Source organism: Macrotis lagotis, chromosome 1 (assembly GCF_037893015.1).
Source record: "Macrotis lagotis isolate mMagLag1 chromosome 1, bilby.v1.9.chrom.fasta, whole genome shotgun sequence".
NCBI lineage: Eukaryota > Metazoa > Chordata > Mammalia > Peramelemorphia > Peramelidae > Macrotis > Macrotis lagotis.
In genome coordinates, this window is record NC_133658.1 from 436,486,466 (window position 1) to 436,500,633 (window position 14,168).

Consider the following 14,168-nt stretch of genomic DNA (forward strand, 5'->3'; position numbering starts at 1 on the left):
AATGAGTCCCATGAAGTTAAATGATTTGCCCAAGGTCCAATAAGAAGTAATTTTCCAAGATGAAACTGGAGTCCAGCTCCTTTGACTTCAGAGAATAGAAAAACTTAAGTATAAATGGAAAGACTTTGTATAAATTGACAGAGAATGAAATTAGCAGAACCAAAAGAAAAAAGAAAAACAACAACCCACCAATAATATAACTTCAATAATGTCAGAGGAAAGAACAAGGAAACAAAACTGAAAGATATATAATTATAGTGACTAAGAAAATTGGCCCTTTCTTTTTAAAGGTAGAGTCTATGGGTGTGGAATATTTCAGATATTAGCTTTTGTGTTGGTTGACTTTAAAAAAATGATAGGAGTGAGGTAGGGAGAAAGATATTTGGTAATAGGGTGATTAAAAATACAAGAGATATGAATAAAATAAAAATAAGATAAAATTATGTTTTAAAATTCAGTGCCACTCATTTAAGCTGATTCAAGCAGTTCATCTTTTCTTCCTATGATCTCTTGAACATGTTCACCATGTCATGTAAAAGAACTCAAAATACAGAACGCTGGTTTTATTGGTAACAAGATAGAAAAGGCTTCCTATATTTACAAAGAGTTTGATGAGGCCAGGGCAGAAATGTTAACAAAAGCAGAAATTACAATATAGACAGAGAGCAGCTAGAGGAGCAGGAAACAGCTCTTCCATGGGGCAAACTTGATACCTTTCCTTCTCCTGAGGGAAAAGGTGATTTACTGTGAAGGTGTCACCTACAAGTTTTGAGCCGTGTTACAAAGGGTGTAGTGTGTATGTGTGCATGGCTAGGGCAGGCCATCCTGTCAATGCCCCTAGGTCTAGGAGGGCTGAACTGCTCTCAGACAAGTTCGACTTTGGCATTGGGGTAGACAGCGACAACGTCGTAGCCCTCTGGGGGCTTCACCCGGGCCTTGGCATGGGTCTCACAATACAGACACTCCTCAATAAAGAAGTACCCTCGCTGCTTGAGGTTGAGGCCACAGTCACTGCACATGAAGCATTCAGGATGGTAGAGTTTGTCTCGAGCCTTCACAATCGTGCCCCTGAGGAGAGAAGGAGAAGCAGAGAGAGATCATTGCAGATGCTTTAGAAAGATCACCATCCAGAATCAGCTTTCACTTGTTGGCCCTCACATTTTTTTATTAAACATATATTAAGACTTTAACAATGAAAATGGAAAGAATGACAGCAGAACCTCAAACTGAATGCTGTAAAATTATAATGATAAAATTTGTCCCTGAAGAGAGATAGGAAAATATTCCTCCTTCCTTGCTTTGTAGAGGTGGAGGATGAGGGGTATGGAATACTATGTAGACCATAAGATTTGGCTGACATAATACCTAGTCTTGCTGAACTATTTATTCCTCTTTTTAAAAAATTCTTTGTTACAAGGGATGGTTTGTTAGAGAAGAGAGAAAGGGTTTTGCAGATAAAGGTAACATTAATAGACAATATATCCTATCCCTAAATCTCTGGGAAAGGGAGAACTCAGTATAAATATGAGGCTAATGTAGCCAGCCTCTAGGATCCCCAGAATTTGTGTCATTGCCTTTGATAACTTCTACAAAACACTGTTTATGTGCCTGTTTACAAACTATCTGTGACCTGAATCCTTTTGAGGGAGTTCTTGGAATTAAAGAATCATAGATATTTTTCATGAGAGATGCTTACAAAAATCTTTCTCACCACTGCAAGGGAACCTGGCCTGTATTATCTCCCCAAGACCAGAACTGACACAGAGGAAAAGAGGGATGAAGGAAGCTGCTTGAATGTACTTACACAATGCCATTGCCACATCTGGTACACTCAGGGAGCAGCTGCAGACTGCCCATGGGACCACCTAGCTTGGAGACAGGAGACTTGATGCTTCTGGGGCCACCTGCTCGATCTAGTTTTTCACCTGCCAAGTGAAGAAGGGATACATGATGGACACGAACCAGGCTTAAACTCTATACTGATCATCAAGCTGCAGTTTAGGGTGGCTGGGCAGTCGGAGAGGAACCCAGAAGTGAGATAAACTCAAATCACATGTAGTCATTTGTACCACAGATGAGAACCCAAGAAAGATGGGAAACGTGCATGTGTCATTTGGGGACAGCTACATACCACAGGCTCAGATGAATTGGGGATATCATATCATTCCCCTTCTGCATCTGGAGGGACTCAAAGCCACTGAATTCTGAAAAACCATAAGCCCCTTTTTGAAAACCAAATTCCAGTTCCTCTGAGGCAAGCTTGTGTCTCAGAAGCATGGAGCTTTGAGATCCTTGACTTGGTTCCTTGCGATATAACCAAGCCTGTGTTCAGGTTATATGTCACTGTCTGATCCATCATATGACTACAAACTATATCCCTGGGACTCCATCCTACCCTTTTTCTTCTCAGTCCCTTACCATTTCGAGTTTCCCATGTTGTCCCATGTACTCTATACTCTAGTCTATGAGAAGACCAAGAGATTCCTCAAGTGATCTATATAATGACAGGGATGATGATTCATCCAGTCTGAAATCGCTGAGTATTTCTTTTGTTCATATTCTGTTCTCACTTATCTGTAAATAAATTGTTTCTCCTCAGAAGAAGGTAAGATTCTTGAGGACAGGTACTGACTATCTCACTTTCAAGTCCTGTATTTAGCCCAGCATCCAGTATGGAGTGGCTGCTTAATAAATACTTATTTATTGATTGAAATCCCAGTTCTATTCCTATGTGATGAAGAATGAATAAGAATCATTACCAAAAATGACCTGACCTCCTTCCCCTAAGGTAGTTAAGCCCTCTCCCCCTTGCCCATTCTCATGCCCTCCCTACCCCCTGCCTGCTCCTCTCTCCATCTAAGCCATATACCTGTATTCAGATGTGAGGCATGTACACATGTGATAGACACTGTCTATGAGCTTACATTCATAAACATGTATATACAAAGACATTTGAAATGACACCCCTATGCCTTGCCTTGAGTATCTGACCATATACATAAATGATATCTTTTTGTATATGGGTAAAAATATAGTCACAAGTTCATAGTTTTAGAACAGGAAGGGGATTGGAGGTCATACAGTCCAACAGCCTAAATTTATAGATGAGAAAACTGAGGTCCTGAGTTTAGATGACGTCCCCAAAGTCACTCATATTATGAGCATCTGAGGAGATGTGAACTCTTTGAAAAAGCATTGCTTATTTCCATTGGGTTTCTTCTGTTCTTTTCTAATTGCTACTTATCTGATAGTCAGTTGGGATGCTGCCCACCCATTCTGAACTGAGACCCAGAAATGGATTTATTTTAAACTGCAGACCAGAATGGATGGGTCTCCAGGAAGTAGTTATGTGCATCTTTATCCCCATCCTATCCCCAACCCTTATGTTCATCTTTTTATATGTGAAACAAACAAAAAAGCCCCACACTCTACAACTGCAAACTATGGACTTTGAGAGGCAGCGATATTAAGCTATTTTGGTTGATTTGGGTCAATAACTCAAGCTAGGGCATATAGGAAGACAAAGATTGCCTAGTGACCTTTGGCTGTTTCCAAGAATCTTTATGTTGTCCCACCCCCAGATCTGCTACCCAACTCCTCTGCTTCCTGCAAAGTCGGCATTGGAGCTGGCTTGTGGGACCCTGTCATCCTTGGCAGAGACCTGTGGCCTCAGACCAAACCTGGCAGAGGAAGGAGAGAGAGCCTTTAGATACTACATTTAAAACAGAACTTGTTCAAAGGGGTCTCATTCCCTCCCACCTTCTGGCAAAGATGCAGAGATACAAAAAATTCAAAAAGGCTATAATCTTGAAATCCTGGCAAAAAATGTTACAAATGTTCAGTTCTTGGGTTTGAGGTGGTAGAATTTACCAGAGCAAACATCAGGTTTGGGCAGGAGAGGAAGGGCCATCCATGATCAGGCAGACTTTTTAAAATCCTCAAGAAAATCATCTATATGAAGCTCCTAAGGGAGCTGGTAAGATCAAGTGAGAGAATATGTAGAGAAAAAATACATAGAGAAAAGAACACAGAACAGAGCCATGGGGGACACTCACCATTATCCAGCAAAAAAGAACAAGTAAAAAAGAATGAAGAGAGACAGTGAGAAGAAAGAGCACCAAAAATGAACAGACTCATGAGAACTCAGAGAGGAAAGTACATCTAGAAGATGGCCAATAGTGTTAGATGCTTTATAGAGAGGTTAAGGATGAGGTTGAAAAGAAGACATTAGATTTGTCAATTAAGAGATTACTGAGGGGCAGCTAGGTGGTGCAGTGGATAGAGCAACAGCTTTGGAGTCAGGAGTTCAAATCTGGCCTCAGTCACTTAATAATTTCCTAGCTGTGTGACTTTGAGCAAGTCATTTGACCCCATTGCCTTGCAAAAACCAGAGAGAGAGAGAGAGAGAGAGAGAGAGAGAGAGAGAGAGAGAGAGAGAGAGAGAGGTTGAGACTACTGAGTGGAGTGGGTGCAAGGATAGAACACTGGCCCTGAAGTCATTTTCCTGAGTCCAATTTTAGCCTCAGACACTTATTATCTGTGTGACCTGGACAAGTCACTTAACTCTGATAGCAGAGAGAGAGAGAGAGACAGAGACAGAGACAGAGACAGAGACAAAGATGGAGGGAGAGAGAGAGAGAGAGAGAGAGAGAGAGAGAGAGAGAGAAACAAATAGTGACAGAGAGACCCAGGGAGAGGGAAAAAGGGAGACAGAGACAGAGAGGCAGAGTGACAGGGAAGACAGAGGGAAGGAGGGAGGGAGAGGCGAAGAGGAGGGGAGAGGGAGAGAGAGAGAGAGAGAGAGAGAGAGAGAGAGAGAGAGAGAGAGAGAGAGAGAGAAGAGATAATAGGGATAAATATATCTTTAACCTCAGCTCAAGAGCTCACAGAGGAGGTAAGAGTCTTTGGCTCTCTCTGACAAACCAAATCAGTCCAGTCAAACACTAGAAGTCCTGTGTCTGAGCTACACAGTTTAGTCCTAAAGTCAGTCTGCACTGTTTCATATGGATTAGTATATCTAAATCCCCCCTCCTCAAATGCCCATAGTCTCTCTCTTAAGGTGTTCAACATCCTTTGATTTTTCTTAAGCTCTTATTGGGTATAGAACCATTTAATAGGTGATGACACTGTGTAATATCAATAACATACAATTCTTTTAAAAAACACTTTGTATATAGAAATGCTTGTGTGTGTTGATGATTATGAAATTCATGATTAAAATATAACATTTTTTAGAGACAAACAAAGAAGGAAAAGAATGACAGGATTTCACTTCAGATAGGTCACTTAATCTGGGTCACAAGTTAAGAAATGAGCTCAGAAAGGTTCCCGGCTTTCTGTCCAATGCTGACCACATCGAATTGTGGCACTTCTAGCTCAGGAATGAGCAGCCCCAAATAATAACTGTCTGTGTTTTTTTGAAAGCTACAGTTTGAGACTTTCTTTACCACAGACCCACCTTACTCCCAAAGGGAGACAATAGGCACTCAATTCATTGAGCCCATTCTTTTACATGAGGACACTGAAGCCCAGAGAGGTTATGTAACTCCTCCAAGGTCTCACAGTCATTCAGTCAGGGGCAGAGAGCTTTGAATGTAGGTTCTCTAGTTCTACATTTAAAAATTTTCTTGCTCTGTCATCCTTTGTCTCCCCTAGGTGGGGGGGGGGGGGAGGAAATGCAGGGTGGGATATAGAGCAAGAAGGGAGGTACAAGTGGAGAAGTTAGGTACATGAAAATTTCTTACCATTCTCTCCGGCTTCTAGCATGCCCTGTAGATATCTGAAGGACCCAGACTGCTTCGGTTCTGAGGCAGGCTCTCCATATTCCTGGAGCATTTTATACACATCAGATTCCACATCAATGCCATTCCTGCTTCTTGGGAGGGATCTTGTAGAGTCAGTACTGCTGGAAGAAGGGGAGAGAGAAAACAAGTCCTTTATGGGAATTTTCCAGCTGCTACTTACAGTGGACCCTCATGCTTAGGCAAGATGGCTCAGGCCAACTGAAGGAGCTGTCTGTGGTCTGATAGAGAGACCCAACCCCTTGGAGCTGGGTTTGGGTTTGATTAATGCCAGTTGGAGGAGTGGGGAGATGGCATGGTGATGGGTGGTTGATGGTGGTGGTGGTGGTGTGGGGGCAGAGTGACCCACTCTGCACTCTCTCTAGAGAGACTCTGCTCTCCCTAGTCCGGGCTCTAGTAATGCTTCCTCATACCTCTAGAGGGAAGAAGAGACTTCTCTGCAGTATCTGAACTGGAAGGAATCCAAGTTGTTTAGAGATCAGGAGAAAGGATTGCATCTATGAAGGATCATAGATTTAGAGCTGGAAAGGAATGCAGGGGTTATAGAATCCCTTTCCCTTTATATTTTAAAGTATTGAAGCCGAGAATGGTTCAGTGACTTCCCTCAGGCTAGTCAGATAAAAAGTGCCGAAGCCCTGAGATCTGAGCTCAGGTTCTCTCCCTCCAAATTCTACATTCTTTCCACTACATCATGATACTGAAACGGGAGTGTCCCAGTTATGTGGTATTTGGGAGAAAGGCTTCCCAGTGGGCACTTCCCTCCCTCACTGGGGGCCTAGAGGAGCTCAGGGCTCCTTCTTAGAAAATATGGTCTTCATCTTCATAGAGTTCCTTCCTCTCCATGTTTGTGTCTCTTCCATTCTGTTCAAATCCTACATCCAATCATGGCCAAGAGCTCCCCATGGTTTAAGGGGTGGAGAGCTGGATCTTTATGAGTTTCACAAAATCCCTTGGGCATCCTGGGGGAGAAGCCAAAGTAAAGCAGAGTGATTTAATGCAGTGTTTCCAAGCCTAAATTATGACTGGGGGCAATGTAGTACAATGGAAAGTGAGCTTGTTTGAGAATCAGAGGACCTGGAGTCAATCTCCCCAAGTAACCTTGAGTAATGTACTTTGGATCATTTTGTAAAATAAGGGAGTTAGTTTAGATGACCTTTAAGACCCTTTCTGATCCTAAATCTATGATCCTACAATAATTTACTTCCCATGGGACCTTGATCAAGTTATTCCACCTTGGGGCCTCAATTTCTTCAACTGTAAAAAATGAGAGTGTCAAACTTCTATAGTAATGGAACAGTCCTGTAATTGTCTTAGAAAACCACAAATTAACGTTTCCCAAATACATTTTAATTTGGCTCAGGAAAGGGGAATTTTGAAGGTCTTAAATTGAACACCTTGGACTAGAGGACCTGAAAGATCCCTTCCAGTCCTAAATCTAATCATCCTAAATTCCAAATCATTAAATTCTCTAAATTTTTTACAGATTCATCAGGATGGTTTTCAGAGATTCAGTGTTATGAACTGATATTGCAGAGGAGGCTTCATTGAATAATGGAGCTGGAATAGACCTCAGAGGTCATTTAGTCCAATCTCTATTTTACAATGAGGAAACTGAGGTCAAGGAGACAGGAGGAATCATTTCCAAAATATTCCAACTATGGTTTTTACAATTTTTGACAGTGAAAGTTTCAAAACAAAACAAAACAAAAAACTAATGAGGATTAATACTGACTGGTGGTGAGGAAACACTCTTGTTTACAGTGGAAGGACTGTGGAACATGCAGAAGGTACGGTTCTAACCCCATATCCCAGGTGGAAATCCAAACCTAAAACCCTAGAGCCCCCCAAATCTCTTATCCAGTGCACATTTACCCCATGTGCCTATGGCAGAAGAAAGTAGGTGAATAGAATTATACTTCCAGCTAATTTGACCATCAAAATTTGACCAGTTGCTTGGAACTACCATTCATGTCCCTTGTTCAAAGGGAGTTCTGCTTCTGCCATGCCCAGGGAAAGTTGGAAAGAGGCTGCCAACCTTAGGTCAGGAATTGAAGGGGGATCCAAAAAGGCTCCATTTATCCTTTTTTTTTGTTTTTATAGCTAAATTAGCATTTAGATTAAATGAATACTTCTTCCTCCCTCCCTTCTTCACAGACATGGGGGATGATAAATATAGAGCATTGCATACGTTGTCCAACTTGTTTTATGTGCTGGATATTTTTCCTGAACCACTTTTTTTCTCCTTCTTTCCTTTTTATTTTTATTGTGGGAGTGGTTCTCTGGGTAGGGTAGTAGGGCAGGAATTCTTTGAAAATGAAAGTGATGTAAAAATAAAAGAAATAAGTACTTTTTTTTAATAAAGAAAAGAACGTATCTCAGAACTGGTGAGAGAAATAGTGCCTGGCCAGACCATACCTTAGACACAGACTTCTATCTTAGACCTCACAGGACAGCTGGAATCCTGGGGTCAAAAGAAAAGATGAACAATGGGTAGATCAGTTAAAAATCAAGTCTGGAAAAAGGGAGTTAAATCCCAGGAGGGTTGAAGAACATAGAATTCTGGAAAACATAATCAGAACTGGAGAGAAAGGCAGATGGTTGTGTCTTTGATGGCTATGTCTTTTGTTTATTGAACATTTAGCACCTGTTTCTGTCTGGAAATCAGGATGATACAAGCACTTACTTTTCTGGTCTACTAAAGGTTTCTGTCCTCACTGAGCTTTCCCTAGTACATATATTTTACTGTTTTACAGGCAGCACAATGCAGTGGATACAGTGGCTTCAGAGACAGAAAGTCCTGAGTTCAAGTCCCATCTCTAATACATATTGGCTGTGTGACCCTGGACAAATCATTTCATCTCTCAGCAACCTAGACTGTTGAACTGCAGAAATCTATAAATTGCAAAGAAAGTGCTGCCTTGCTTTGATAGAGGGAGTTCCTTACCAGGAGCTCTGCAAGTTAGTGAAGTCACAGGTTTAATCCCTAATCTTCCTCTCTAGGAGAAAGGAATCAAAGGACAAATGCTCACAGATGGACCTCAAGTTATTCTGAAGAGTATGTCCAGTCATAGCCATGCCCCACTAATTTGTTATTGTTTTTAACTGGATGTTTAGTGTCTATTTCTTCTAGCCCAAACCTGCTTCTCAGTTCCTGCCTGTCTGGGATTGGGGGCACCAATTTCTATAAAATATCTGAAAAAAGAGGGGTTTCTCAGAGGAGAAAGTGTCTGGAGCTGCCCTCTCTCAGGAGGGTGTCCTTTCTTCTGAATTACCCAAAGGGATTCATTTGAGACTAAATCTCTACAATTTAGGAGGTGGAGTCAATAAAAGTTAAGGTAGGTGACACAGAGAAACAGAAGTCCCAGGATGGTGCAAAAGTAGGGCAAGAACTATGGAGTTTTGAAGGAGAAATGGGAGCAGAAAAAAAAAACCTAATCATTTTTGCAGGCCCAGTTTGGATTAGGGGATAGAGTAGGGAGGAGCTGAGGCCAGGGCTATATTTTGAGATAAGGGGATTCTTACCTTGGAGAGCATCCAAGATCCAACAAAAGGACAGAGGCACTTATGGTGAACCCTGGGGCATTATGGTCGATTGGCAGGGACACTTTTTAGAGGAGTGTTGGAGAAGCAAGGAGGGTTTGGTGTTCTACTTACCTGTGGGGGGGAGACACATGGAGATTGCTCATCTGTGCCTGCAAACTGGCTTCATTGTTGTGGGAATAGAGGCGGGATGGCATCCCATATTGGAGGCCCAAGCTAGATTTGCTGTCAGCCAGGCTCCCTCCTGAGGCTGAAGACCTTCTACTGTGAGTGAATCCATTATCCTAGAAATAAGAAAATGTTGAGGCAGCTCAGGAGAGTGGGAGGTAAACTAAGGCAACAGTGAAACGCACAACTACTTCAGTTCTTCCTCCTTGCACCCCCCCCCTCCACACACAGATATCTGAAACAGACTGCTACCTTTGGTAGCAACGACTTGGTCACTGTTTTTTAGGTCACTCTTTCCTAACTCAACTCGATTCCTTTTGACAAGTGGTTAGCCATTTTCTTCTCCAGTGAATTAAGTCAGAGAGGTTAAGTGACTCAGCCAGGGTCACACAGCTAGTAAAGGTCTGAGGCAGGAGTAGAACTCAGTCTTCTTGATGCCAGGCCGGGAGTTTTAACTACTGAACTATGCCTCAAATTAACCCTACACTTCTGGGTTCTCAGTTTCAACTTCTGAGTGAACCAAAGCCTCTAATTAATCTAGATGTAATCTGTGAATACTCTTATCCTCACCTCCCACCCTCCATTCACTGGGGACTATCCCTGTGAACCAAACTTCCCTATAAAGGAGCAGGAATACATCATTGGGTGACTTTGGACAAGTCCTTTTCTTTCGCTGGACCTTAGTGTCTCCATCTAGAAAATGAAGGTTTTTAGATCAGACAGTCTCTTACAACACTGAGATGCTGTTATAAGTCCTTAGACTTCAAGCCTTGGTGGAGGACCAGATTCCTCTGAGTCTGGGGATGGGGTGGGGTGGGGTGGAAGCAAAACTTAAGGTGCTGTTTTGAGGCTCACTTATCTTCAGCTGTTTCAGGAAGGAATGAAGGCTTCCTCCCTTACTTTCCAAAGCCTTGTGTCACCAAATCCCTGCTTCCTGGCTGAGGGGCACCCTAGGGTTGGAAACCTGGAAGCTTTTGAAAGCATTTTGAGCCTAGGGGGTGGGAACAGGATTATAATGACTGGGAGGGTTAGAGACAATTCAGCTGCAGCAGCTGAGAAAACAAAGCCAGCCTGGGCATGACAGCCACCTGCTCGGCCCTTCAAGATAATCCTCAATTCTGCTTCTATCCTCCAATCCCACCCAGACAGAAACTCCTAAGCACCAAGTCTGACATCAGTGTGCCGATGACTTGTTTAGGTGAGGAGGGGGTATCTGAGAAGGGTGGGAAGGTGCATGTGAATACTGAAAGCACCCAGGGCAGGTGGGAGGAAAGTAGCCTATAGAAATCAAGAGGATAAAAGAAAGTAGAAAAATGCCCCCAGAGAAAGTGTGTACATGAACACAAACACACAGAGCCACAGAGATACACATGTCTATGTGTATGCCAGGACCTACCCCCCAAATTCTCTTGGTGATGATCCAGGTTGCTGCAGTGACCAATGGGAAGGTTAGGATGGCAAAGATCAACTAATACTAGGGTTTTCCAGTTGCCCACAGCTGGTTCAACACACACCAAGAGTGCCTGACCCTTCTTATGAGGTGGATCTGCACTTGTTGGAATGAATTACTTAAAAAGAGCATTACAGGTCAGGCCCGGTTCCTGCCAGCCAGTAAGAAAGCATCCTCTGTCCATCTGGGCCCCAGTGTACCGAAGAGGCCCCGTGGAATAGCTCCCAAGACCTGTCTGACCCTCTGGAATGAGATTATTTGAAGACCACAAGGAGTCAGGTTGGAGACTAATCTGGCAAAGCAAGATGATCGTGATAGATTTTTTGATACATCCTCCTCATGGACAAGGAATCTCTCTCCCCCCTCTTTCTCTCTATCTATCCTTCATATTTTGGTCTTGCTTTCTTATCTCACTGGTTCCTAAAATATTTCTCTGGATAAGATGGCAACGTTCTGGCAAGAGAAGTCTGGCTCTCCTACACCTTATCCATCTAAAATATACAAGAACACCTGATGGAATAAGGTTCAAGAAATCCAAAAAGAATATATGGTAAACATCTTCCTCTAAGCTACATCTGGACAGAGACAACCAGAAGCCTACAGACAAAGGGATACAGCTTTTGCCAGGAAAACCAGTGGTCAAGCACAAAAGAATGAAAGAACAGGATGAATGAATTGGGCAGTTAACTAAACACTAGAAAACCAACAAATCAAAAATTATTTAGTAAACACTAAAATAGAAATTCTGAAAAAATCAAAGAGGTTAATAAAAATGAAAGCAACCCCCCCATTTGTTAATGAATAAAACTCAGAAAAGTTTCTTTTTTTAATTAATAAATATATATTAGTTAACCCATAGTAAAAAGAGACTGGGAAAGGAAATTGACAACTTAAAAATTAAAAAAGAAGAAATCACAATTAATGAAGAGGAAATAAAGGAAGTTAGTAGAAATTATTTTGTGGAGGGTTGAAACCAGGATGGCAGAGTGAAGGTTCTTCCAAATTTCCCTTGAGAGAATATTAAAATAATGCCCCAGAATGAATCCTGGAGTGGCAGAACCAATGAAAAGGGTGGGGTAAAACAATTTTCTAGTCCAAAACAACTTAGAATTTTGAGGGAAAATGCCTCACCAGGGTGGAGGTAAAGAGAGGCAGGGGAGTAAATTGTTTCATAAAAAAAGGCACAAAAGAATTTTTAAAGTAGAGGGGAAGGTAGGGGTAGTATTGTGAACAATGCTTGAACCCCATTCTCATCAGAATTAGCTCAAAGAGAAAATAATGTAATCAGTTGGTTGGTTATAAAAATCTATCTTACCTTACGGAGAAGTACTCCAACTTCCCTGTAAAGTAAGATGGATTTTTATAACTAAAGAGGTGAAGGGGAGAGGGACTGATAGAAGGGAGAGTGAACTGGAAGAGATGGTGGTTGGAAGCAAAACACTTTTGAGGAGGGACCAGATGAAAGGAAAAAATGAGAGGATTAAATAGGAGACAAAAGTAGGATGGGTGGAAATACACAGTAATCAAAACTATAAATGTGAATGAGATTAATTTAGTCATAAAATAGAAGAGGATAACAGAGTATATTACATGATTTAGACATAAAGGGTGATGCCAAAAGCAAATTAGGGGAGCATGGAATAGTTTATCTGTCGGATCTATGGATAAGGGAAGAATTTATGACCAAATAAGAAAAAGCATTATGGGAAATGAAATGGATCATTTTAATCACACTAAATTAAAAGCATTTTGCACCAAAAAAACCCTACTGTAGCCAAGAGTAGAAAGAAAGCAGAAAACTAGGGGATTTTTTTTATATCAAGTACTTTTGATATTCCTGAAATGATATATGTTAAAAGGATATGAACAGGGAGTTTTCAGAAGAAGAAATCATTGCTATCTACAATCATATGAAAATATACTCTAAATCATTATTTATTAGAGGTATAAAAATTAGTACAACTCAGAGATTCCACATCATATCTGCCAGATTGATAAATATGGCAGAAAGGGAAAATGACAAATATTTGATTGGTTATGGAAAAATTGGGTTACTAATGCACTATTGGTGGAATTGTAAACTGATCCAACTGTACTGAAGAGCAATTTAGAAATATGCCCAAAGAGTCATAAAACTGTGGATATCCTTTGACCTAGCAATATTTTTACCAAGTCTAAATCTCAAAGAAATTGTTGGAGGGGGAGGGAAAAGATCCATATGTACAAAAATGTTTATAGCAGTTCTTTTTGTGGTGGCAAAGAATTGGAAATTGAGGGGATGCCCCAAAATTGGGGAATAGCTGAATAAGTTGTAGTATATGATTGTGATGGGTTACTATTGTGCCATAAGAAATGACAAGCAGGAAGCTTAGAAAAACTTGGAAAGATTTTCACTAACTTTGCATCAGCAAAGCAAAGTAAGCAGAAGAGAAAAATGTCCATGGTTATAACAATACTGCACAGTGATGACTGTGAATCACTTAATTATTCTCAGAAACACAATAATTAAAATAATTCCAAAGGGCATATGATGAAAAATGCTATATGAAATCTTAATGTCAATCAAAGCATACCTTTTTAAAACTTTATTTCTTACTTTTTTTGATGTTTTCTTTCATAACATAACTATGAAATTGGTTTTATAAGATTGCATACATACATACATATATATAAAACATATCAAATTATTAGCCTTTTCAAGGAGGGACAAGCAGAGGGAGGGAGATAATTTGGACCTCATTTTTTTAAAATGTAAAAAATTTTTGTGTGTGTGTAATTGGAAAAATATTGAAAAGGATAAAAATTATTTTTCCAATTACATACTAACAAAGTTGACAAAATGTAATGCTCACTTTTGTTGAAAATATTAAACAGCAAAAGAACAGATGGGTCTTTCATTTGTACAGTAAATATTGCTTATCTAAAACCATTAGCACTAAATATAAGGACTATATGCTGTAAGTTTTTCTAAAATGATTAATGGTATATTACTAGAAATAATAGCTAGAGCAAAAAAAAATCAAAGGAAGGAATATATGAGGGAAAATTATTACTTTATGTAGATAATATAAAGTTATATTTAGCAAATTCTAGAGATTCAAAACAATAACTTCAGCAAAATAACAGGTTTAACAATAAACCCCCCTAAGTTGTTAGCCTTTATGAATATCATAAACAAAATGCTGAGCAAGGAGAGATAGAGAAATTCC

The 14,168-nt window shown here is 40.6% G+C and overlaps 1 protein-coding gene across 3 annotated transcripts in view; it reads right to left on the reverse strand.

Moving 5' to 3' along the window:
- Nucleotides 1-214: 214 nt before the first annotated feature.
- PDLIM4 (PDZ and LIM domain 4) overlaps nucleotides 215-14,168 on the reverse strand; it is a 99,482-nt gene continuing 85,528 nt past the window's right edge. The window contains exons 4-7 of one of the 3 annotated variants that reach the window (XM_074213278.1): nucleotides 9,456-9,625; nucleotides 5,745-5,902; nucleotides 1,805-1,925; nucleotides 215-1,068 (exon numbers count right to left, since the gene is read on the reverse strand). In XM_074213278.1, the coding sequence (XP_074069379.1) occupies nucleotides 864-1,068; nucleotides 1,805-1,925; nucleotides 5,745-5,902; nucleotides 9,456-9,625 (654 nt within the window). In that variant the 3' untranslated portion in view covers nucleotides 215-863. Of the gene's footprint in view, nucleotides 1,069-1,804; nucleotides 1,926-5,744; nucleotides 5,906-9,455; nucleotides 9,626-14,168 lie in introns of all 3 variants that reach the window. The other 2 variants (XM_074213277.1, XM_074213279.1) reach the window with 2 other exon arrangements.